The following is a 26,304-nucleotide window of genomic DNA, read 5'->3' as shown; positions in this document are numbered from 1 at the left end:
TAGTTATAAAGTGATATATGCCAAAATATAATAAGCAAAAAGATTCTGTATAAGTCACACGTGCCATCACTCATGTGATTGGCTTGCTGGGCACCTATGACTAGCACCCACTGCCAAGAACATGGAACGTGCAGAATCTTAAGAGGTTTTTTGTAAGAACGAAATTAGGGAGGATCCCACTAGCACCCTGGGGAGTGGGCAACAGTCGGTGCCCTTCCCGTAAAGCACATCGCATCAGGTAGGTCAAACACCACCTCTGCGTGGCCTGCCCGTTTGAGTCGTGCTCCTCGGCTACATATTGCCCGAGACCACCACCTTTGCGCGGCCTGCCTGCTTGAGTCGTGCTCCTTAGCTGCATGTTGCCTGAGATCACCACCTTTGCGCGGCCTGCCCGTCTGAGTCATGCTCCTCGGTTACGTGTTACCCGAGACCATCACCTCTGCGCGGCCTGCCCGCCTGAGCCGTGCTCCTCGGCCTCATGTCGCTCGAGACCACCACCTCTACGCGGCCTGCCCGCTTGAGTCATGCTCCTCGGCTGCGTGTTGCCCGATACCATCTCCTCTGCGCGGCCTGCCCGCTTGAGTCATGCTCCTCGGCTGCGTGTTGCTCGAGACCACCACCTCTACGCGGCCTGCCCGCTTGAGTCATGCTCCTCGGCTGCGTGTTGCCTGAGACCACCACCTCTGCGCGGCCTGCCCGCTTGAGTCGTGCTACTCGGTTGCATGTTGCCCGAGACCACCACCTCTGCGCGGCCTGCCCGCTTGAGTCGTGCTTCTCGGTTGCATGTTGCCCGAGACCATCTCCTCTGCGCGGCCTGCCCACCTGAGTCGTGCTCCTCGGCCTCATGTCGCCCGAGACCACCACCTCTGCGTGGCCTGCCCGCCTGAGTTGTGCTCCTCGGTTGTGTGTTGCCCGAGACAACAACCTCTGCGTGGCCTGCCCGCCTGAGTCGTGCTCCTCGGCTGCGTGTTGCCCGAGACCACTACCTCTGCGCGGCCTGCCCGCCTGAGTCGTGCTCCTCGGCTGCATGTTGCCCGAGACCGCCACCTTTGCGTGGCTTGCCCGCTTGAGTCGTGCTCCTTGGCTGCATGTTGCCTGAGACTACAACCTCTGCGCGGCCTGCCCGCCTAAGTCGTGCTCCTCGGTTGTATGTTGCCCGAGACCATCACCTCTGCGCGGCCTGCCCGCCTGAGTCGTGCTCCTCGGTTGCATATTGCCCGAGACCATCACCTCTGCGTGGCCTGCCCGCCTGAGTCGTATGTTGCCCGAGACCACCGCCTCTGCGCGGCCTGCCCGCCTGAGCCGTGCTCCTCGACCTCATGACGCCCGAGACCACAACCTCTACGCGGCCTACCCGCCTAAGTCGTGCTCCTTGGCTGCATACTGCCCGAGACCAACACTGCACGCCCAACCCTCCTTGGTTACTAAACTCCACGATTCCCACACCCCTGGCAACCGCCCGACAGGGATAATCTCATAAAGGTGAAGCCATGCCTCGGACCCCCCTTTCTTTGCAACAACCGACGCATAGCTTCCTTCGGGGGGGGAATATGATAAGGGTAATAATGACGATAAGACTGGGGTTAACGTCAGCTACCTTAGATGACGCCTCGCACCTCTTTTAACTTGATAGCACTTGGTCAACACGGACCAGAACGGCGACCAAGGCACATTAACATCCTGCTTAGGCTCGGTCCTTCACGCCACGCCAACGTCGATGTCAGACGTTACCAGGAGTACGATCCTGCTCCCTACAAGCGGGCACATCAGGCAACGGTAACCTTCACTATAAAAACCCTCGCGCTTCAAGGAAAGTGAGGAGGAGGAAAAATAACTAAAACCCCCTAAGACTATCCACTGACTTGATCGTCGGAGGGGTCGGGTCGAGTCTCCCGACCCGACCTGTGTGCAGGCGCAAAGACAGAGCGCCTCTCACCGCGTGTCCAGGCGAGGAGCTCCCTCCCGGAGGAAACGGTGATCCTGCCCTGATCGGACCACCGCAGTCGACCACCTCAGCAGTCTCAAGGGTCATCCCAGGGAGATTCCCCATCATCCGGACCCGAACAAAGCCGTGTCGGTCCCGAGGCCACGGCTTAAAGTTGTTTACACCAACAGATGACATCGCGGATCATAAATAGAGTAGCTTGACCTCATTTGACCAGATTAAGATAACTACATTACGCATGAAACACATCTGCTGCTATCATTAGAATGGACAATGGACACGCCCGACCAATATTATTCCTAATTGCCACTCGGCATTACTAATGGGCAGACGTCAACGAACTTTATTCCTGGACGACCATCCCCATCGATTGGTCTGCGAAAAGGTAAGGGAGAAGGAAAAGGAGGCATCGATAAAAGTAGAAGTTAGGTGATGGAGAGACAGAAAAGTAAGAGGTAGCTAACACGTGATCAAGCACTGGCATCGACAACATCAGAGAGGCATTGGAAGAGCTGTTTCGGTGTTGAGAACATGGCCATATGGTCAGCATCCTCCATCTCCTTCACCACTTTCACTGGGTTATTCTTGATCATCCAGCGCTGAAACCCTTCGCTGATGCCTTCATCCTGAGCGCACACGACGTAGACCTTCTCGACCGACCCGTATCCTGACTCGGAGAAGGGCGGCATGGACACCAGGTCTTCGAGGAATAAGGAAGAAGGCCTCGCGAGGGTCATCGCCAGCGTGAGATCCTTCCGAGAAGCTCACGATTACTCAGCTGTTGTGTTCAGACATAGCAGTAGAATGACTCGCAGAACATGAACGGTGGTGCGTGTATACGTACCTCGGGTGGGCTGAGCTTGTAAAGCTTGGACAAAAACTTGGGACCAAACAGCATGGAAGTCGGGCCTCTCTCTCTGTCCTCGACGACCAACCCAAATTGAGTGTCAAGCCAATATGGCATGGTTTTCTCCTGTTTAAGCTGTCGGTGTAGCAGGCAAGTAGCAGAAGGCATACATCAGCGGGAACTGGGATTGCAGCCAGGACAAAGATGAGAAGGGTGACAGATCTTATCAGAACGGCGTACCTTGTCGAGGACGTAGGATGGCGGGTTGACGGAATCGGGCATGAAGGCGGCGACAAACACCGCGGCAGCGATCTTCTCGGGGAACCTGTCCATGGCCAGAGCAATATTCATGCCGCCGAGACTGTGGCCTACGAGGACGACCCTCTCACCAGGTGGAAGGGAAGCCACTACGTCCAACAGTGGTTGCGTGTAGTCGGTGAACGTGCGCAGGTCTTGGAACCGCCGCTCGTCGACGCCGGAGGCCGCGAGGTCCAACGCCGTGACCTGGTACCCCGCGGACCTCAACAGCGTCGTCACCTTGTGCCAAGACCATGGAGCCAGTAGAAGGGCCAAAGGGTGTAATCGAGATCGAAGACGACCAGCCTGGGCAGGACTTGGAATAGGCCGAGGGTCCGGAGAGCCCCCTCCTTTACCCTCTCGTCCTCCATCTACCTCTAAGGTAGAGAGAGAGAGCGAGACGATAGCAGCCCGCTCATTCTCAAGAGGAATCGAAATCTATTAGATCGTGTGACCACTAAAATTTTGGGCCATTGAAGCTCGTGTTTTCGGCCCATAATGTGTCCCGCTTTAATTCCGAGTTAACCCTAATTTATATACATTTACTTTCAAAAATTAACATCTTTTTGTATCTTTATTCCATTATATATATATATATATATATATATATATATATATATATATATATATATATATATATATATATATAAGAGCTAATCTTATGAGATAAGATATCCTCTAACTCCATTTGATGTTATATCAATGGATGTCCAATCTACACAACTGTATATTATGGTAATAAATATTAAATTATTATTATTATTATTATATATAAATTTGATTATTGATATTTATTTTGAAAGGTTGTTATTCGGAGAATTATTATTATATTTTTATTTTTATATTTATTTTTTTAGAGTAATCTCCTAATAGTATTGGTGTTGTGACTTAGTGGAATACATTCCTTTATCGCCAATTTGCTATAGAGAAATTCTAACATTTCATTACTCCTAGTTCAAGTAGGTAAGAGTTTGTTATTCACTTTTTTAGAGTGAATAACACTCGACAAATTTCTAAAACAAATCTAGCAAAAAGACAATTAAATAAGATATATAAGAAAGAATTCTCATCAAGATGACATATGGGGCACACATCAACGTAACAGTACAGCAAGGAAGATAAACCAAGTTGGTAGCCAGTTTCAAAATAATTTTCAGATTTTTTTTAATTTTTAAAGGAATATCAAGACTCCATATAATTTTTGAATATTGAAACATCCTTTGAGAATTTTTTTAAACTAAAATTTTTAAATGAATTAGGAAGAAATGTCTGCGACAATTACAACCTAATTTTGACAATACCTATTTATTTTATTGTCTTCTCAGCTGTCCATGATTTGATATACGAAACAAATACACGGTTGCTGATAGCACACCATGATGCATCGATCACAGCAGCAACGCACGAACAACTATCTTATTTACTATGGCCACAGTATTCGGTGGCTTGTAATAGTAAAACCCGGGAGGATCAAGCACAGGCATCGGCAACATCAGACAGGCAACATCGAGAGGGTCTATGTAAGGCCATGATCAGGGAAAAAAACAATTGAATAAGACAAGTTGTGACGGAGAAATAAAAGATAGTGAGCTGAGACATGGACCTCGCAATGTCTTGACGAAGGTACGCCAGAAAATATAAGAAGCCATGGCAGCCAATGGGTGCGTCCAAGGGGCGCAATGGACGAGGACTGGTTTCGGTACCGCTCACAGTATCACGATGAAGAAGACGCCGCCCAGGTGGTTGCAACAGTATGACAGATCAACCTACTGTTGTTCATTATGTACTCACCAATAATAAGTTATATATATATATATATATATATATATATATATATATATATATATATGTTTTACCCTAAAAATAATATATTGGATATCAGGGCTTAGTTTTTTAGAATAAATTTGTATCATAAGTTATCCATCTGTTTAGAAATTTAAATATTAAAAGATATTACATGGATGCATCATGTTTGGTAAAACCAAATAAACATAGAGAAAATAAGAAAATCACACATTATTCAAATAATGAATAAAAAATATCAAAAAAAATATCTGAAGTAGAAAAAGAGTGATATATGTCCATCTGGTCTAATTCAAAGCTTTTATAAAAATTTTAGAGTAGTTGGACTGGTTCTTGTATATGGTACATTATTTTTTGTATGACCCCAAAAATAATGTATTAGACTAAATTTTTACCATAAGTTGTTTATCTATTTGGAAGCTCAAATGTCAAAAACCATTACATATATCTAACATATTTTGATGAAAATAAAAAAAATTTAGAGAAAATAGTAAAATCATAAACTATTCAGGTTATGAATAAATCAAATAAATATAAATAAATTAAATTATAAAAAAATATGATAGATGTCTATCTTGGACTAATGTAATACTTTTCTAAAAATTTCTAAGCATTTCGACTGGTCTTTATTTGCAATACACTATTTTTGGTTTGACGCAAAAAAAATATTATATCAAGTATCATGGCTTAATTTTTTTAGATCAAATGATTACCATAGTTTTTTTATTTATTTAAAATTTAAATATCAAAAAACATTACATGCACCATATTTTTGTGAAAAACAAAAAATATGGAGAAAATAAGGAAACCATATACTGTTCAATATCCATTTGGATCCAATTTAAAGCTTTATAAAGATTTTAGAGTATTTCAACTGTATGCAGTACACTTTTTCTATTTAACCCAAAACATAATATATTGGTTATTTTATTTTTTGGACAAAAAATTTATTATTTATTATTCGTCTATTTAGAAGTTCAAATGTTAAAAAATATTATATGGATTGATCATGTTTTGGTAGAAATGAAATAAATTTAGAGAAAATAGAAAAATCATAGACGGTTCAGAATTTGAATAAATAAAAAATATCAAAAAAGTTTAAAATATAAAAATAGTGATAGATATCCATCAAGGTCTAATTCAAAGCTTTGAAAAAATTATAGAGCATTTGGACAAATCCTTGTATACAATACATTATATTTGGTTTGATACTAAAAATAATACATCATATATCAAGGCTTAATATTTTTGGATCAAATTTTTATCATAAATTGTTCATCTATTGAAAAGCTTAAATTTGGAAAAAAAATATTACATGGATCCAATATATTTTGGTGGAAATAAAAAAAATAAAAATTATAAAATTATTAGATTCTGAATAAATTAGAAAAATATCAAAAAAAATTAAATTAGAATATTTGGAGTAGTCCTACAATACGAGACACTACTTTTAGTTTGATCACAAAAATAGTGTATAGGATGTCAAGGCTTAATTTTTTTGGGCCAAACTTTTACCATAGGTTATCCATATATTTAGAAGTTCAAATATTAAAAAAAATATTATATGAATCCATCATATTTTTATGAAAAAATATAAAAAATATAAAAATAATAATAAATTGTTCAGGTTCTAAATAAATCAAAAAATAAAAAAAAATAATTTTGAGAAAAGGTGATTGATATCCATCTTAGTTCAATTCATAGCTTTTATAAAAATTTTTTGAATATTTGGATTAGTTCTTATATGTAATACACTGTTTTCCGTTTGACCCTAAAAACAATGTATTATAAAGTAGACCTTTTTTTTTTAATCAAAGTCAAATGCTGTATTCCAAAGTCAGGTGTATCGTACACGAAAGTCAAACATGGAGAAAATAGGTCAAACCAAAAATGTGAAACTAGGAGTTATCCATCTATTTGTGTTTTTTCTGATATTTTCTGTATAAATTTAACTTTTTAAGTGTCAAAATTAGTAAATAAACTATTTTTTAAAACTTAAAAATAAAAAAATACTGATCATATAGGCCTTTCAAATTTATTTCTATGTATCTTAAATACTTTTAAATTTTATATTCTAAAAATATATAAAAACTATTATTATTATATTACTATTGACTTTATAGTTAGATAAATTAGTTTTAAATTCATTATTTTTATTATTTTCGATATTTTAATATTTTTTATTAACATATTAATGCATCGATCATAGCAGCAACGCACGTACAATTTATCTTCTTTACTATGGCCACAGTATTCGGTGGCTTGTAATAGTAAAACCCGGGAGGATCAAGCATAGGCATCGGCAACATCCGAGAGGCACTGAAACAGCTGCTTCGGGGTTGAGAACATGGGCATATGGTCAGCGTCCTCCAGCTCTCTCACCTCTTTCACTGGGTTGTTCTCGATCATCCAGCGCTGAAAACCTTCCGTGAGGATCTCATCCTGAGCGCACACCACGTAGATCTTCTCCACCGATCCGTAACCCGACTCGGAGAAGGGAAGCATGGACCCGAGGTCTTCAAGGAAGAAGGAAGAAGGCCTCATGAGGGTCCTCGCCAGCGTCAGATCCTTACCATTTCATGGTTTCACAACTGTTGTTCAGCCCTGACAGTAGTAGCATGGCTCGCAGAAGATGAATGGTTGTGCATACATACGTACCTCGGGTGGGCTACGTGCGTAAAGCTTGGATAAGAATTTGGGGCCGAATAGAAGGGAAACGGGACCTTTATCTTCGTCCCCGACCAAGCCAAATTGTGTGTCGCTCCAAAATAACATGGGTTTTTCCTTTTTAAGCTGTACAGGAAAGCACGCCAGCCAATAAAATTATAAGAACAGGTCTGACATGTGCGTCGGAATTCGATTAGCAATACCTTGTCGACGACGTAGGAGGGCGGGTTGACTGAATCCGGCATCAAGGCGGTGACGAAGACCGCGGCGGCGATCTTCTCAGGGAACCTGTCCATAGCCAGAGCTATGTTGAGGCCTCCGAGGCTGTGGCCTACCAGAATGACCCTCTCACCAGGTGGGAGGCACCCCAATATGTCCAGGAGCGGCAGTGAGTAGTCGGTGAATGTTCGCAGGTCCTGGAACCGCCGCTCGTCGACGCCGGAGGCCGCGAGGTCGGGCACCGTAACCTGGTACCCAGCGGACCTCAACTGGGTCGTCACCTTGTGCCAAGACCATGCTCCATGGCAAGCGCCATGGACGAGAATTATGTGCTTCTTGTTGCAGCTCCCGTGGCCCATTCCTTCTCCATGATTCATTTGGAGGTGCTATGGCAAATGATGCTTATGGATTGCTCCTCCTAATGATCATTATATACCCACTAATAATATTGGTAGAGCGATTGGGGACTAAAATAATGTTTAAGACAAGTTGTCATGGAGGATGAGGGGCAGGAAAAGATAGTGACCTGACACGAAGAAGCAAGCAGAAAAGATAAGAAGGCAAGCAGAATAGATAAGAAACCATGGCGGCCAATGGATTCAAGTTGTTGCTTTCTCAGCTTTGCGAGTGGCGTCCTCGATAAGGATTGGTTTCGTCACCGCTCACCACATCACGATGAAGAAGGCTTTCAACTTTGCGAGCGTTATGAGGTGCCCTTTTTTTTTATCTTATTGTTTCATTTTTTTATATCCTTAAGATGCTGTTGACATACTCCCACCCTTTATATTGGAGTAGTCAGTGATACTAACCATTTTAGTTATACTGTTTTTAACTTAGAGATATAATATTTTTGACACCTTAGTAAAATTATTTTAACTGTCTATAACAACAAAATAACTGAGGAACAAAAACTCAAAAATAAAATATAATACTTTGTGTCACTTCAGTATATATTTTTATTAGTTTGAAAAGAATATGCAAAAAAACTATAGAAGGCCACTGATTTAAAAAAACACTATAAACATATAGAAAACAAACAAAACTTCAAATATAATACAAACTAACTTATCCTCCATAAGATTGGAAATAGATATTTTAGTGATTTTAAAATAAGAATATGCAAAAGAAACTTAACTTGTATGATAATTATAGTATTTTTAAGTCTATACAAAAATATTATAATTAAATCGATTCATCTTATCAGAAATCTTTTTAGCCTATCATATTTTTTTGAATTAAAAAAAATTAAAACACTTTTAAATAAAAAAATAAAAAGATGCATCAATGAAAAAAAATCTAAGGGTTTTCTAGGAATTCACCCATTTTACAAACTCAACCTTCTTTTTGGTTTTCCATTGGTAGACAATCGAGCGTTAGAATTCTCTAAAGTTAACAATGGATAAGGTTCACAGATTTAATTTTGTTAATTCTCATGCTCGATAAATTATCCAGATATCAAAAATCATATCAAACCCAAAATAAATATTTAATATTTATTTTAACTCTCACGAAATTAAATGGGTCCGTACCGAAAATATCACAATGAATGACTGATGATGACATCGCGGATCATAAATAGAGTAGCTTGACCTCATTTGACCAGATTAAGATAACTACATTACGCATGAAACACATTTGCGGCATTACTAATGGGCAGACGTAAACGAACTTTATTCCTGGACGGCCATTCCCATCGATTGGTCTGCGAAAAGGTAAAGGAGAAGAAAAAGGAGGTCTCGATGACAGTAGATGTTAGGTGATGGAGAGACAGAAAAGTAAGAGGTAGGTAACACGTGATCAAGCACTGGCATCGACAACATCAGAGAGGCATTGGAAGAGCTGATTCGGTGTTGAGAACATGGCCATATGGTCAGCATCCTCGATCTCCTTCACCACTTTCACTGGGTTATTCTTGATCATCCAGCGCTGAAACTCTTCGCTGATGCCTTCATCCTGAGCGCACACCACGTAGACCTTCTCGACCGACCCGTATCCAGACTCGTAGAAGGGCGGCATGGACACGAGGTCTTCGAGGAAAAAGGAAGAAGGCCTCGCGAGGGTCATCGCCAGCGTGAGATCCTTCCGAGAAGCTCACGATTACTCAGCTGTTCGTGTTCAGACATAGCAGTAGAATGACTCGCAGAACATGAACGGTGGTGCGTGTATACGTACCTCGGGTGGGCTGAGCTTGTAAAGCTTGGACAAAAACTTGGGACCAAACAGCATGGAAGTCGGGCCTCTCTCTCTGTCCCCGACGACTAACCCAAATTGAGTGTCAAGCCAATATGACATGGTTTTCTCCCGTTTAAGCTGTCGGTGTAGCAGGCAAGTAGCAGAAGGCATACATCAGCGGGAACTGGGATTGCAGCCAGGACAAAGATGAGAAGAGTGACAGATCTTAGCAGAACGGCGTACCTTGTCGAGGACGTAGGAGGGCGGGTTGACGGAATCGGGCATGAAGGCGGCGACAAACACCGCGGCAGCGATCTTCTCGGGGAACCTGTCCATGGCCAGAGCAATATTCATGCCTCCGAGGCTGTGGCCTACGAGGACGACCCTCTCACCAGGTGGAAGGGAAGCCACTACGTCCAACAGTGGTTGCGTGTAGTCGGTGAACGTGCGCAGGTCTTGGAAGCGCCGCTCGTCGACGCCGGAGGCCGCGAGGTCCAGCGCCGTGACCTGGTACCCCGCGGACCTCAACAGCGTCGTCACCTTGTGCCAAGACCATGCTCCATGGCAAGCGCCATGGACGAGAATTATGTGCTTCTTGTTGCCGCTTCCCTCGACCATGTCTCCTCCAATGCCTTTGCTCTCATCTTTGCCCGGTCAGGCCGAATTGATATATAAGAAACAATGTTTTGGGTGTTTTTCCCGAAAAGCATCCTTCGTTTACATCATTTATTAATAGTACTTGTTTCTTATATCTAATACGTAAAATCCTCCTAATCACTTTATTTTTTTATTATCCACCGATAAAGTTATAATATTTTTATACTTCATTTCGGTGTTTTCAGTAATACTACAAATACATTGTAACATAATATAAAAATATTATAATATAATATTTTATATTATATTATAATATTTTTTGAGTATTATTGAAAAAACTATAAACATCAAATCTATATAAAATACTGAAGCACAATATTTTTTAATATTATTAAAAATATTATAATATAATATAAAATATTATAATTAGACAAATTCAACCTACGGATTGGTTCATAGTAAAAGGAAGGAAAAAAATATTTTAAACATTAGGTAAAAAATACATCGTTAGGAAATTCGAGAATCTTCTCGTGAAAGATTTATATATATATATATATATATATATTCGAAAATCCCGTACAGTTGATTCATCTTTATTCAGTGATTAATACATTATTATACAATTATATTCATCCAGATCTAGTGACTAATATATAATTTACACGCATGATATTGACAGATACATGAATCAGCGCAACAATTCGAGAAAGGTTCCAATGAATTATCATACATCACATATTAAAAAGATTTGTTGGAGCCAAAAAAAAAAAAAGGTTCCTTATCGTGGTAAAAAGATTTGTCGTACTATTGATGATACTATTACTCTGTGGGAGTGTTACATTTACTTTCATTTACTATGTCGCCATCATGAAGACATTCCACGCCACCAGCGTCAGTAATAATTAGGACGCAGCATCCAGTCACAGTAACGTCCATTGGAAAAACATGAAAAATGCTTCTTCATGGATGGGTCGAACAACAACGCGCATCGAACGAGTCAAATATCTACAGGTGACTTTTGCTTAAATGTCAGGCCTCAACTGCTGAGCGCTCCACATATGGCTGACTTCCCTCCACGTATGACTGACTTCATTGATTGTTGGAGAGAGACGGGTGTCCTACCGCCAAGTTGAGTATTCTGTCAGGCCTCATGTGCTGAGTGCTCCACATATGGCTGACTTCATTGATAGGTGGAGAAATATAGGTATCCTACACCAAGTTGAGGAGGATTTCCACGTATGACTCTGACTTCACTGAGAGGTTGCGAAAGATAGGTGTCCTATACCAATCATTAAGACCACATGCACCATAAGGAGGATTTTGGGAAAGGAATACCAAAATCATGATCTAGTTGAGTCGTGCTTCTCGTTCTCTTCTTTTCTTGTCGTTCTTCTATCAACTCCCGAGCTTCCGCACCTTCTCATCAGCTGGTTTAATGTTTGGTGAGACAGACTGGTGAGAGAAGTTCCTTAGGCCCAATCTTAGCTTCTCGAGGTTTACTCCATTTTCCACATGGACGCTCGTTACTCCCATTTTAGAAATCTGAGAAGACATCAAGAGTTGGTATAAGAAAAAAAAAATTGAGAAAAGACAAAAGATTCTTAGTATTTATTTCTAGATCCATATATGCTGAATTGCAAAACATGAATAATCCCGCCAGAAATGAAGCAGATTGCAAGGTACATGTGACAGTCAACTCTCTTACTGTATAAACAATCTTGTGTACGGAGGATAAAATATTGCAAGGAAATGCATGCACAGCGAGTCAACGAAAACTTGGTAAAATATTGTGCAAGGTTTCTCCTCAAGTGATACACAGATGCAAAAGCAGAACAAAATTAGTAGGGTTCAAGATCAAGCTTTCCTAAAATATTGATGCATCATGATGGCAAAACCTATCTTCGCATTTGCTTCAATAATAATTGTAAGAAATCATGATCATGACAAGTTATGCTCCTTCCGTGAAGTATATTCCAAATTTGGCGATCATCTTTCTCATGTTTCCTGTGGTCAAGATCACTACCTGGTTTGGTTGTTCAAAACTTCGTGTTCTAGCAAGTTTTCTTAAAGTGTGCTAAGAGGAGTGACACTCCCTGATATCCAGGAATAATATCAAATTTGGACTCAGCAAGCTCTCCAGGAATTGCTTAAGATTTCCCTTAAAGAAGGGTCTCTGATCCCCATGTTGTCAGAGGTTCACACGAAAGACAGAAAAGCAAAGTTAAATTGGAAATAATTACCGCTTCAATATTCCTGTGCTCATCATCAAAGAAAAGCATTGATTTAAATGGTACGCCAGTTCTTCTTTGAATCCTCTGAAAATGTTCGGTCTTGTGAGTCCAACTGGAGAATATTTCCTGGACAAGCAAAGAAAAAGAATAGGACGACGTATCAGAAAATTGTACCAAATCATTCTAGTGCAAAAGAGAGCCATACTGTGTTAATGGTTCCAGCATTTCATTTGATTGCTATGTTGCATATTGTGATTCTTAAGGCAGTTTATTTCATATAAAAATAAGATGTCACTAATCTGAGTTCATTACCATGATCATCGACATAGCAATCTGACAGTAGGATCCTGTCATAGGATCAGCAGATCTCAGGCCCATCATGGGTCTTCTAAGTTCTAACATATCTAAATTTGTCAGTCTGCCATCTCTACTAAGGTGCTAGTAGTCAAATATTCAGAGAATGAAAGATCAAACTCTGAATTCACGATCTGAGAAGTGGTCAGTATTTGTAAGTGTAAGTTATAGACATCTGTTAAATGAACATTAACATGATCTTCAACTTCATCCTCGATATGTGACGTGGGCAGCTCAAGGCATACAACAACACAGCAGTAGTAACTGATGGTGAAGATTGCTTAAACTGCTACAAATCTCACAATACTCACAAGAGCCACAAAGAACCTAATTTTTTGCAAGTACCACCAAGACTAGGAAGTTTTAGCTATCCATACATGGAAAAGGGTGCATCGTGGAATTACAAAAATGATAGATTAATAATAACATAGAGATTAGATAATTCAACAGATAAAATAACAATAGAAGATGGACCATCAACATCTCATCTACTGGGTCTGGAATGGTATACGCTCAACATCCATTTTTATCTCACCAAACTTGCTGCATCAAGCAAACATAGGGATGCCCAGTTCACTGTGGAGAGAAAAATTGAAAGGGATGACGTTAGACAAAAGGGACCAAACCTTTTCTTAAAATCTAACATAGAGAAGGGTGAATTGTTATATATTTTTCAACACAACAAACAGCATCAAGTTGGCTGGTATAGGCATCCTCAGAAAAATTATATGAGAAGAGTAGAAAGAGATTACTCTACTTTGTGGACAGAGTACGTATGTTGGCATGATCTTGCCAAGCAGCTTCACATGAAGCCAATAACAAAAATAAATCAACAGATAGTTTGTCTTGTACCACCAAATGTACAGAAGGCCATTATCCGTAACATCTCTTGTTTTATATAACCACTCATTTTTGTGTCAGAACAAATAATTTTTGTAGGTAAATGGTAAAATTTTCAGCTAAAGATGCATGCAATGCATCTATTTATCAACCAACAAAAGGAGAATGTACACATGTAGACGTTTAAAACAACAGTATTGCTGTCTCACCTGGGCAACAAACATGGATTGGATGCCTAACTTCTGAAGAAATGTTTTAGCTATGTCGGGAGTTGGTGATCGAGAAGCAATCGCCACATTGATTCCTTTATCCTTGAGTGCATAGAGTATACCCTCAGCATGTGGGTAGAGAGATGGCATTTCCCTTTTGGAGCGGCATTCACTGGAAACTAAAAAATTTGAAAGTCAAATGTAATTCATCCCAATCTACAAATGCAATAAGAGTAGTTTCTTATACTTATACATGTAACTTGATCTTATCAGAATCTGCATCACATGAGTACAAATTCAACTATACTTCGCTTGCTAAACGCATAAACTAACAATGTACAAACACACTTGTCTTGTAAAGGACCTGTAGATATATTATAGAGCCATACAGAGTAAGAACTATGTACAAACTACTGTAGATGTTAAAACTCTTCTTTCTTGTAATGAAGTCTCATTGCAAGTTCAGTCTCTCTTACTTCTGAAAGAAGATCATGAATCATCCATCTGCTGTCCACAAAAAAAAATACTTACTGATGGTTCCTCAAAAGTCAAAGGTAGTTAAATGCAGCCTGTAGGCAAGGGAAACAAGATTTTGAAACCTATTATAATACAACTCAATTTATCACCTTTTGTTATTCTTGATAGTATTGACACCTTGTTTTTCACTTTCTGCTATAAGAAAAACATATTAAAGGAAACAGCATTAGCAGAGCCATCTGTACCAACCCTTCTCAATCATATTATTCTATAATTATACTAGAGATAAATGGTTCACCCACTTATATATGCCGTGAACCCTATTTACATAAGCATGGAGAGGAAATAGGACCTAGAAAACAAAGGGAAGAGGGATAGATAATGTACCTCTCTCAGTTAAGAGGCTGTGCAGCACATCCTATTCTACTTCAGATAAACTAAATATTAAACAGTCAACATTATTGTAGTTAAGTTCAAGCCATTAGTTGATGAGATCATAGCTTGCCATCACAACAAACCATAGGTGGACACTGAATTCAAATAAATGTCCCACTCGAAGCTGATGAAATAGACTATGGGTTACAATCTTAAAAAATAGAAAGTAAAACAAAAAATGTAAAAGATTATATCCATGAGCTAACAAACATGCCAAACCAGGAAGCCATAAAAAAGGATGTGCAAATACATAGTACCATTCACAAAAATCCATTAATTAAAACAATTATTTGCTAAATCATCTTATCTTGATGGTTTGCTTTTCTAGGCAATACTTTTTGGTTTATAGGTTTCTTGCCAACTCTTGGCAATTGATATGTTATTTATAGGTTCTTTGATCATCCAGGCTAAATAATCACTGTCTTATTTCTTTTCATCATTCCTCAAAATCAAGCATTAAAACAATCATTCATAGAGAAATCAAAGCTTATATTGTAAAAATTGATAGATTATCAAGACAAATGTGGATTATGCTGACCTTCATATAAGCAAACATAATCAAACTTTATAAAATATACAACATTATTATGAAGAGACAACAAATTGATATACTTAATACCCATATATTTCTATATACAGATGTCGCATGACATGCCAGTGCTGTTATTCATCACAAACAACGGAGGGAACATGTTTGATTAGTTCTGTAAAAAGAACTGGAAGCAAAACCAAGAACCTCCTTGTGCTTGCTATAAGATCATCTTATATTAGTGAAGAGGAACACTGATCCCTTCGTTGATTGCAAAAGCAAAGAAAACATGCCATCTTTCTAATGATCAAAATCAATTTGGGGTTGTCACCCAATTTCAAGATCAGCAAGAAGGATGAAGAGTTCTGGAAATGGCTTAGGCTGATCATGAGTAGCCATCTTAATTCTCACAATACACCACTACGACACTGACTTCCCGTCATTTCCTTCTACTTTATTATAACCAGCAGAAGTGAAGAAGTAGTGCCATTAATCTTCTTCGATCCCGATTCCATCAAAATCATTCTAGAATCGCATCAGAATGCCATGCCTAACCCAAAGGCCTCAACTTTAGCTCACACTTTGCAGCACTCATCCTATGATATGGTATCCATCCAAACTAACAAACAATTCTCTAATTACCATATCATAACTTCTTCCAATTTTTAGCCCGCTGTTGCAACGAATCAATAAAATGCATTTCTTTCAGAAATTTCTCACGCATAATAAAAGAGAACGTTTCCTCCATCAACCAAAAAAAATATCTATCTTTACATTAGGGATAATTAAACACAAGAGATAAGAAAGAGGCAATCGAGAGAGTATTATCGGGCATACGCTTCGAGCATCCGACGGAAACAGATAAAGCAGAACAAAGTTATGAAGCGAAATAATGAAGAAGCTAAGAATTAGAAAATACTCATTCAGGGATCGCCGCTCACCAGTAGAAGGACCAAAGGGTGTAATCGAGATCGAAGACGACCAGCCTAGGCAGGACTTGGAATAGGCCGAGGGTCCGGAGAGCCCCCTCCTTTACCCTCTCGTCCTTCTTCCCGCTCGACCTCTAAGGTAGAGAGAGAGAGAGAGCGAGAGGATAGCAGCCCGCTCATTCTCAAAGGAATCGAAATTTATTAGATCGTGTGACCACTAAAATTTTGGGTCATCGAAGCCCGGCATTTCGGCCCATAATGTGTCCCGCTTTAATTCCGAGTTAACCCTAATTTATATACATATACTTTCAAAAATTAACATTTTTTGCATATTTATTCCATTAAATTTCATCCTGACGAGGATAGTAATTATGATAAGACTCGGTTGACGTCAGATGACGGCTCACGCCTCGATCAACGTGACAGCATCTGGTCAAACGGATCAGAACGTCGGCGGAGATGCATTAATGCCCGCTCAGGCTTGGTTCTTCACTGCATTAATGCCGACTTTTGTGCAGGAGCGAAGCCGAATGTCCCCACGAGACGTGAAGGCGAGAAATTCCTGCTCAGAGGAGACAACAACATAGTCCCGACCACCGCACCCGACCGCCTCAACGGACTCGAAGGTCGTCTCGGAAAGATCCCCATCATTCGGACCCGAACCCAGCCGCGTCGGCCCCGAGGCCACGGCTTAAGGTTGTTTACACTAACACATCCAAAAAATAAATTAACTATCATTAGTTGTAACTAAAAATATAAACTACTTCTAGCAATCATATATATATATATATATATATATATATATATATATATATATATATCTTATGAGATAAGATATCCTCTAACTCCATTTGATGTTACATCATTGGATGTCCAATCTACACCACTGCATATTATGATAATAAATATTAAATTATGATTATATTATTATTATTATTTTATATAAATTTGATTATTGATATTTATTTTGAAAGTTTGTTATTCGGAGAATTATTATTATTATTATTATTTTATTTTTATTTTTTTAGAGTAATCTCATAATAGTATTGGTGTTGTGACTTAGTGGAATACATTCGTTTATCGCCAATTTGCTATAGAGAAATTCGAACATTTCATTACTCCTAGTTCAAGTAGATAAGAGTTTGTTGTTTACCATAATCCTTATCAGGACATTAAACCTCCCCCTAATCCTTTACCATAAGTTTGAGCAGATGCATTCTTCTGCAATCCCAAAGGAAGACTCTGTGTGGACCTCAGAAACCTCACTGCACCCATCAGATTCAGCTATGAATGCCCTCATATTCTCCAAGGAGTTTTCAACGCCATGAAAGATTATTTCTAGTACACTGGTCTTTGATAATGAGTAATGCTTTTATTGATAGTTATGTTGAATATATAGTCTTTAATAATGAGGATTTAATAATCTTACAGCAATGGCAAGATTGCGAGCAGCAGTACTGTTGATAGATTTGTTAATATGGACCCAACTTAGAACATTGACAACTTTAGCTATAGTAAAGATGATATTACAGATGCTTTAAAGGTCCATGGAGAGGCTGTGTTGAAGTTGAGATATTGGCCATCGCAGCTAAGAATGCTTTAAAAACCCATTCTTGCAAAAAAAGAAGAAGCTTTCATTAGTGTAGGAACCATCATATAAAAGAAATAGAGGGCTCTCCATAAATGATATTGCCACTAGTGGAGGAGCTGGCGGATTGTCCTCGGAAGCTTGAGTGAATGACAACATCTTCGAATAGGAAAAACCTTACACCAAAGGTAGATTGGGAGGAGGGGCGATTGCCAAATTTGTAGTCATTATATCTTCCAAAGGAACTATAATGATCAACCAAGTATGATAAGAGAAGAATTGAATTTGTCTAAGTGATTACCTTTATTAAGCCAAGCACCAGTCAGCCATGAAGAAAAGTCATCCAAAGTCTATAGACATTGGAAAGAAAAAAAAAAACACTCGACAAATTTCTCAAACAAATCTAGCAAAAAGATAATTAAATAAGATATATAAGAAAGAATTCTCATCAAGATGACAAATGAGGCACACATCAACGTAACAAAGATAAACCTAATTTTGACAATATCTATTTATTTTATTGTCTTCTCAGCTGTCCATGATTTGATATACGAAACAAATACACCGTTGCTGATAGCAAACCATGATGCATCGATCACAGCAGCAACGCACGTACAACTATCTTATTTACTATGGCCACAGTATTCGGTGGCTTGTAATAGTAAAACCCCGGAGGATCAAGCACAGGCATCGGCAACATCAGACAGGCATTGGAAGAGCTGCTTCGGGGTTGAGAACATGGGCATATGGTCGGCATCCTCGATCTCCTTCACCACTTTCACTGGGTTATTCTCGATCATCCAGCGCTGAAACCCTTCGCTTATGCCTTCATCCTGAGCGCACACGACGTAGACCTTCTCGACCGACCCGTATCCTGACTCGGAGAAGGGCGGCATGGACACCAGGTCTTCGAGGAATAAAGAAGAAGGCCTCGCGAGGGTCATCGCCAGCGTGAGATCCTTCCGAGAAGCTTACGATTACTCAAGTGTTGTGTTCAGCCATATCAGTAGAATGACTGGTGCGTGTATACGTACCTCGGGTGGGCTGAACTTGTAAAGCTTGGACAAAAACTTGGGACCAAACAGCATGGAAGTCGGGCCTCTCTCTCTGTCCCCGATGACTAACCCAAATTGAGTGTCAAGCCAATATGACATGGTTTTCTCCCGTTTAAGCTGTCGGTGTAGCAGGCAAGTAGCAGAAGGCATACATCAGCGGGAACTGGGATTGCAGCCAGGACAAAGATGAGAAGAGTGACAGATCTTAGCAGAACGGCGTACCTTGTCGAGGACGTAGGAGGGCGGGTTGACGGAATCGGGCATGAAGGCGGTGACAAACACCGCCGCAGCTATCTTCTCAGGGAACCTGTCCATGGCCAGAGCAATGTTCATGCCTCCGAGGCTGTGGCCTACGAGGACGACCCTCTCACCAGGTGGAAGGGAGGCCACTAAATCCAACAGTGGTTGCGTGTAGTCGGTGAACGTACGCAGGTCTTGGAACCGCCGTTCGTCGATGCCGGAGGCCGCGAGGTCCGGCGTCGTGACCCGGTACCCCGCGGACCTCAACAGCGTCGTCACCTTGTGCCAAGACCATGATCCATGGCAAGCGCCATGGACGAGAATTATGTGCTTCTTGTTGCCGCTGCCCTCGCCCATGCCTCCTCCAATGCCTTTGCGCTCGGGTTGCTCCATTCTAACGAATACTCATCTTTGCCGAGTCAGGACGAATTATATATACAAAAAAATTTTGGGTTTTTTTTTTTTCCCGAAAAGCATCCTCCGTTTACAAAAACTATTATTATATAATACAAAAATATTAAATAAGACAAGTTCAAAGACATATTTGTTTTCGAGAATCCCATACTGTTGATTCATCTTTATTCCGTGATTAATATATTATTATACAATTATATTCATCCGCTAATATATTATCTGTACGGATGAAATTGACAGACACAATGAATCAGCTCAACAATTGGAGGGAGGTTCCAATATATTATTATACGTCACATATTAAAAAGATTTATTGGAGCAAAAACAAAAAATTGTTGTCCTTATCGTATTAAAAGGATTCGTCATAATATCGATGATACTATTATTCTATGTGAGTGGTACACGCACTATCATTTACTATGTCGCGGTCATGGAATAAAATACACGCCACCAGCGTCAGTAATAATTAGGACTCTTACAATCGAGTCACTTCCATCAATCACCAGTGTTTCGGCCCATAATTTGTCCCGCTACATGTAGTCAGTCACTTCCATCAATCACCATTTACACATTATGGGAGTGTTTCTGCCCATAATGTAACTTTTTTTTTGTGTATTTATTCCATTAAATTCCATCCAGAAAAATGGATTAACTATGATTAGTTGTAAAGAATATTAATTTGTTGAACTAATATATCAATGTGATATTACAAATCAAAGTGTGTGCGTGTGTGTGTGAGAGAGACATTTTATACGGATTTATATGTTAAATTTGAATATAGAGGGATAAATTAATTTTATTGTAAAAAAATATTAATTTAAGGGACCAAAGTCTCACGTACAAACAGAAGAATAGAAACTAAAGTCTCTTTGTTGCTCGGAAGTTATTCTGCTTCACCAAGTACAGACTTAGTGAAGTTACAAAGCTTGGTAAGGATTTGGAGGCTTACGGAACAGCTTGAATTAAGATCAACTCAGGACGATTTCGACCTGAAATCACAAAAGTTGAAGTAGAAGTCCAATCATGACAGAGTTGATTTGACAGTTTCTAATACGTCCAAAATTGCTCAAGCTTTTGCTCATAATAAGGAACTAATTGGATGGATGTCTGCTAATGCCTCTTTCGTATCAGTTAAATTAATTAGGTAAAAACTCATTCCTGCAACAAAAACAAAAAAAGAAAAGCTTTCATTAGTGTAGAAAAAGAAAAATTACACTTGAAAATTTTTCGAAACAATTCTAACGTAATTGATAAAAATAATAGAAGATAAAAATAATTATTGAAAAAGTTTTTTTGAAAAAGTGAAGAAACTTCAATGCATTAACATAGTCCCTCTCCTATTTATACAGATTAGGAGAAAGAACTTCTCTCAATAGAATAGAAAGATTTCCTCATATGATTGGAGAAATCACAGGCGTTCCCTTCGTTCTCCTTAAATCCGTCCTTCGTTCTCCTTAAGTCCACCGACTGTTGGCAGATCAACGAAGACAGCGAAGGCTACCGCGGTGAGGAAGATGAGGAATGGTCGTGGAGCCTGTTAGGAATGTGGCTGCAGCAACGTTGATCGTTGGCCGAAGATAAGGGCGAAGCTTTACTTTTCTCAGCGGCGTTGGTCGCTAGCCAAAGGCAAGAACGAAGCTTCGCTGAGAAAATCTTATCTTCTATACAATTAAATAAGATATATATAAGAAGAAATCCTCATCAATATAACAAATGAGGCACACACATCAATCGTTGAACTTTGTGGAAAAAGTTTACTTATAGTCATCATGGTAGGTTAAAATATCTTTCAAATATCTACGATCACGGAGGATGTTTACCTGCAAGAGTGCAAACCCCATACCTATGATTTGGATACCAACACTAGGTGAAAAATTCTATACTAAGGATAGATTCCAAGAGTTATCACAAATTCGCTTCTCTCCTAAAGTTTATATCCAGATGACATCAACTCAAACTTAGTTTATTCATGCTGTTATTCGATCATAGTTAATTTAAAGAATGAAAGCTTATCAGGCCATAATTAATTTGGAGATGTTAATATTGTGTAAATGATCTATTAAATTTTATTAATAGCTTTGAGTTAAAAAAGGATATGTCGATTAAAGGTAAAAGGATTTAGAATTCATGATTAGATCAAGTTTCTTTTTTTAAGTATCTCGAAAAGGAAGAGTCATGAGAATCAATTGAAAGGGCAAATTATCTCCTATGCCCTTTATAAATCTTACAAAAAGTTAGACCCATAGCTTATTAATTGGTTTACATAGTATTTACAAGCATAGATGGTGTATTTTATATCTATCTTGATGTTCTAGACATATATAAGAATTTATCTCATGTTTTCTTGTATTGACCTCTATGGTTGAGAGATGATATCATCTTTTTAAAATAGTTAATCTAAATCTTGAAAATGAATGAGCACCTCTTATGAAATAAAACTTTTATCTTTGAGGAAATAATACTATTTAATTTACAAAGAGAAGAAGATAGTAAAAATTAGTATCTACAACAATCTATATAAGGCAAGTATCAAATTCTTTTATGAGAGAGGAAGCAATCACTAGAAACTTTTTTATTCATTTCCTAAATCAAGAATTTCCTAATTAGTTCTTTTACCATAGTATTATAATTTTTTTTCGAACAAGTGTATCTTAATATGAAGATAATTTTTCAACAACTAAGGCTATTCCTTATTATAAAATAAAAAAAATATAATAATATAATTAATTATTTAAATATTAACTATGAAAATTAAAAATTAAGATTTATATCATAAATGATATCCTCTTCATCTCCTATTTAAGTTAGATAGATAGACTTTCCTCCAATCACAATAGTAACAATTGGGAAGAGTCAAACAACAAGGAGGAAGGGCAGTGGTCATCACTTAGAGAAGAATTGTAAGTCATTGTTTTGGTTCTTTAAATTAAATTATAAATTATTCAATTTATCTTTCAATTTAAAAAGATTATGAATCTCAGAATTAATTAATGGTAAATTTTCAAAATTTAAAATCCATAATAATCTTACAATTTACTATGTCAACTTGAATTTTAATCATAATTAACAAACCTCACACAGTTTATATTTTTTTATTGATAAATTATTTTAGGTGCATTTAATAAGTCAAAATCATATCAATTATTTTTTAAGGTTCGTGTTTTATTGATAATTTTATAATTACTATGAACTTTAATTATGTTTAGCAAATTTGATTTAACAAATTTCAGACAGTTAATCTCTTTTTATTGATAGGCTGCTTTACATGGATCTAATTCATTCAAAGCATGTCAAGTATTTTTATCAAATTTAATTTTTAATTAGATTGAATTTAATTGATCGATTATGCTATACATTACAAAAATCCTTATTTTTAATGAAATAAATTATTCATCTTTCATTATATTTAAAAAAATAAAAATTTAGCGGTTGGACTACTATTGAGTCTAACCAGATTAATCCATGCTCTATTTAGTCTCAGGTCTAATTTAGCCTAAACTCGAGCTAAATATGACTCGAGTTAGGTCAATTTATAGCCTAACACAAATTAGATCCAACTCGAGTCCAATGCCCAACCCTTTGTGGCCTAACCAAATCGGTTCGGTTAATTTAGGTTGGACCCAATCGACTTCAGATTGATTCTAACCAATTCAAGTTGGTTCAAACCATTTTTTGATCCATCGATACTAATTTGAGCTAATTTTTGAGGATTTCAAATAGGTTTAAGTTGATTTTGGCCCAATGAATTGAGTCCAATTCAAAGTTATTTCAACTGAAATCAAATTGATCGAAGCCAATTTAGATTTATTCAGCCATGATTTAAGGGGTATAAAGGTTTCAACATTTCTCAATCTTTTGATTTAAGAACTTCAAATATTCTTTTTTGAAATCGTGCTAAGAGTTTTTAGAGATAGTTAAAAGAATCTTGTCATAGTAACAACAAGATGATGATGATACGATGGATGTAATCATAGTTATTATTTTATTATCAAAAATATTCAAACCATTATTGGTACGATAGTTTTCCTTTGTGATTAGTGGGTCGTTAAGCATGATAACTAATGATTTCATCATATAGGGATGGATGTGTTCCACAGACATCATTTTGAAAATATAATATTAATTTTTTTTATTATCTATTATCGGAAGAATAAATTATAATAATAAATATTACATGAATGATCTTGCTCAACATGCTAATGATATATTTTTGTTTTTATATTTAATTTTTGGATCAGCCTTCTAACAGTGCTAGTGGGGTGAGATTAGGTGAAGACATTCCCTTCTGCTCATTATACATTTTTATTTTATCCAGAAATTCTGCTGCTTGCTGACTTTTCATTCAACTTGATAGAGTTTGTTTATTACTTTATATATATATATATATATATATATATATATATATATATATATATATATATATATATATATACATTGCAAACTAAAACAAAGAGAAGTATATTGCAATTAAAGAGGCGCAAACATATGGACACTCATCTCTGAGTGAACCAAAGTTTCCAAGTCTCGTAGAAAATCCCATTCGCATGTACAAGATAGTTTATCCAACCGAGCAATAAGTATTAACTAATTTACATTGTTAGTCGTCCTCCCTCAACACATACGAAAATATATAATCTCCACAAAAAAAATGCTTCTTAACTATTCCCATCCTCTTCCTGCTCTATGGGTAGCGGAATGGAGCAGAGGATTGCCCTCGGCTACGGCCTTCTCATTTGCCTCGTGGTCCTGGTGAGCGCATATCTGTGGTACATCTATTCGCTCCTACAAAGAAACGTGCCCACGAACGTCCGGTTCGACCCTGGAGAGGCGGCGTCGTCCGACGTTGAGGCCGGCATCGATCAGGCAACGCTAGAGTGCTACCCGAAGATGGCGTACTCGCAGGCCAAGCTGGAGAAGGGCACCACCGCAACCTGTTGTTCCATATGCTTGGGTGACTACAGGGACGCCGACGTGCTGCAGATGCTGCCACAGTGCGGGCACCACTTCCACGTTGACTGCATCAACCGGTGGCTGACGTCGCACGCGTCCTGCCCCAATTGTCGCTCTTTGCCGGCGCCTGGTTCGTGATCACGCCTCTGCCGGAGGAGGTCGTGTCATCGACGTAGCCAACACAATTGCAGAGAACGTAATCATAGGTAAACATGCATACGTATAAATAGATAGGACGTCATTGTCTCATCTAATGATTAGTGTATTTTTGGCGTAGGATACTTTTGTAATATTTGTTTGGTCTATGGCGTATAGATACTGTTAAATGTGAGTTCAACTTAGCATACCATCACTTGTCAGCATGTAATACTTGTTTCATCTTTTTATGCGTTAAAATTGCTTAAGACGACCACCCCAACTCTTGTGGTAGGTGTAGGGGCTGTATACAAGAGCTTTAACCCCTTGTGGCATAGCGGGTTCATCAGTTTGCAAATGGATTCTCCTCCCTCAAAACATGTGGAAAACTCATCTTGACAAGGTTCATAACCATAGACATGATATTTCTTACCACATTCAAGATAGACTAAGGAGATGGATTGACATACTTGCGTATGTCAATAAGGGTCAACGAATCAGAATCCACATACACATGAGGTATTATTATAAGTTCATAGTAGTATCTTTTGGATTAATTAATGAACCGCTATTTTTATAGATCTCGTGAATAAAAATTTTCATTTATATCCAAACAAATTTATGATTATATTCATCGATGACATTCGGTATTTTAGGCTAGTTTTGAAAATTCTAAAGCAGGAGAAAATTTATACTAAGTTGAGCAAGTGTAACTTATGGATCAATGAGTTTATATTTCTTGGGCATGTCTGATCAAGCATTTCTATAGATCCATATAAAACTGAAGTAGTGATGCAGAGGAACAACCCTCAAATGTCTTTGAGATAAGGAGTGTCATAGGTGGATCGTGTATTATGGAAGATCTACATAATTCATTTTAGGAATGACAATTCTTTAACACGACTGGCAAAGAAAAATAAGATATTTATTCATGATGATAAGTGTTAGTGTTGCTTCCATTAACTAAAAGAGAGATTAATTGATGCTCCTATTCTAATGATTTGTTTAGTAGATAAAAGTTTTGTGGTGTGTAGTAACATCATGTTTATCATACAAACCTTTGTAGTCCGCAGATGATACCATTATTTCACAAAAATAATAAAAACATATCGCAAGGAATATAAGAATGTTGAGATGAATATGTGGAGTTACTATAAAAAATAAAAAAAATTATTCATCAACAACTAGGTAACGCATGAGAGAGAATCATTTAAGATAACAAGGACATGTGCTTAGGAGATCATTTGATGCAATAGTTAGAATAAGCGAAATGATTAGCATTAATAATAATAAAAGCAACAAAAAAAAGATCAAAAAAATCTTAACAAAAATTATAAAAAATTTAAATAATCTAAAATAAACTAAACATAT

The 26,304-nt window shown here is 38.3% G+C and overlaps 6 protein-coding genes across 8 annotated transcripts; 1 reads left to right on the top strand and 5 right to left on the bottom strand.

Moving 5' to 3' along the window:
- Positions 1-2,338: 2,338 nt before the first annotated feature.
- On the bottom strand, positions 2,339-4,573 carry LOC135671996 (salicylic acid-binding protein 2-like). Its single transcript, XM_065180454.1, has 4 exons — positions 4,514-4,573; positions 3,033-3,527; positions 2,790-2,927; positions 2,339-2,697 (listed from the first exon to the last, which is right to left on the bottom strand). The coding sequence occupies exons 1-4, from the start codon at positions 4,571-4,573 to the stop codon at positions 2,416-2,418; spliced, it is 975 nt and encodes a 324-aa protein (XP_065036526.1). The 3' UTR covers positions 2,339-2,415.
- Positions 4,574-7,098: 2,525 nt separating this feature from the next.
- On the bottom strand, positions 7,099-8,295 carry LOC135641512 (salicylic acid-binding protein 2-like). The gene is made up of 3 exons (XM_065156892.1): positions 7,763-8,295; positions 7,551-7,685; positions 7,099-7,460 (listed from the first exon to the last, which is right to left on the bottom strand). Exons 1-3 carry the CDS (start codon positions 8,153-8,155, stop codon positions 7,179-7,181), a joined length of 810 nt encoding a protein of 269 aa, XP_065012964.1. The 5' UTR covers positions 8,156-8,295; the 3' UTR covers positions 7,099-7,178.
- A 952-nt stretch (positions 8,296-9,247) lies between these two features.
- LOC135641504 (salicylic acid-binding protein 2-like) lies at positions 9,248-10,613 on the bottom strand. The gene is made up of 3 exons (XM_065156883.1): positions 10,194-10,613; positions 9,951-10,088; positions 9,248-9,857 (listed from the first exon to the last, which is right to left on the bottom strand). Exons 1-3 carry the CDS (start codon positions 10,566-10,568, stop codon positions 9,576-9,578), a joined length of 795 nt encoding a protein of 264 aa, XP_065012955.1. The 5' UTR covers positions 10,569-10,613; the 3' UTR covers positions 9,248-9,575.
- Positions 10,614-11,392: 779 nt separating this feature from the next.
- On the bottom strand, positions 11,393-16,704 carry LOC135672292 (uncharacterized). Of its 3 annotated transcripts, none has more exons than XM_065180756.1 (4): positions 16,564-16,704; positions 14,182-14,360; positions 12,788-12,904; positions 11,393-12,089 (listed from the first exon to the last, which is right to left on the bottom strand). In XM_065180756.1, exons 2-4 carry the CDS (start codon positions 14,329-14,331, stop codon positions 11,943-11,945), a joined length of 414 nt encoding a protein of 137 aa, XP_065036828.1. In that variant the 5' UTR covers positions 14,332-14,360; positions 16,564-16,704; the 3' UTR covers positions 11,393-11,942. The 3 variants fall into 3 exon arrangements, 2 of the variants coding, with proteins under 2 accessions (XP_065036828.1, XP_065036827.1); XM_065180755.1 differs by having other exon boundaries at positions 14,182-14,353; XR_010512932.1 differs by lacking the exons at positions 11,393-12,089; positions 12,788-12,904 and adding an exon at positions 13,398-13,708.
- A 1,941-nt stretch (positions 16,705-18,645) lies between these two features.
- Positions 18,646-19,827, bottom strand: LOC135672291 (salicylic acid-binding protein 2-like). Its single transcript, XM_065180754.1, has 3 exons — positions 19,417-19,827; positions 19,174-19,311; positions 18,646-19,098 (listed from the first exon to the last, which is right to left on the bottom strand). Exons 1-3 carry the CDS (start codon positions 19,825-19,827, stop codon positions 18,817-18,819), a joined length of 831 nt encoding a protein of 276 aa, XP_065036826.1. The 3' UTR covers positions 18,646-18,816.
- A 4,716-nt stretch (positions 19,828-24,543) lies between these two features.
- LOC135671995 (RING-H2 finger protein ATL70-like) lies at positions 24,544-24,936 on the top strand. The gene has a single exon (XM_065180453.1). It carries the CDS (start codon positions 24,544-24,546, stop codon positions 24,934-24,936), a length of 393 nt encoding a protein of 130 aa, XP_065036525.1.
- Positions 24,937-26,304: the final 1,368 nt, after the last annotated feature.

This window comes from Musa acuminata, chromosome BXJ1-4, assembly GCF_036884655.1.
Source record: "Musa acuminata AAA Group cultivar baxijiao chromosome BXJ1-4, Cavendish_Baxijiao_AAA, whole genome shotgun sequence".
Classification (NCBI taxonomy): domain Eukaryota; kingdom Viridiplantae; phylum Streptophyta; class Magnoliopsida; order Zingiberales; family Musaceae; genus Musa; species Musa acuminata.
The sequence above is the reverse complement of the archived record's forward strand: the minus strand, read 5'-3'. Positions and strand labels throughout refer to the sequence as shown.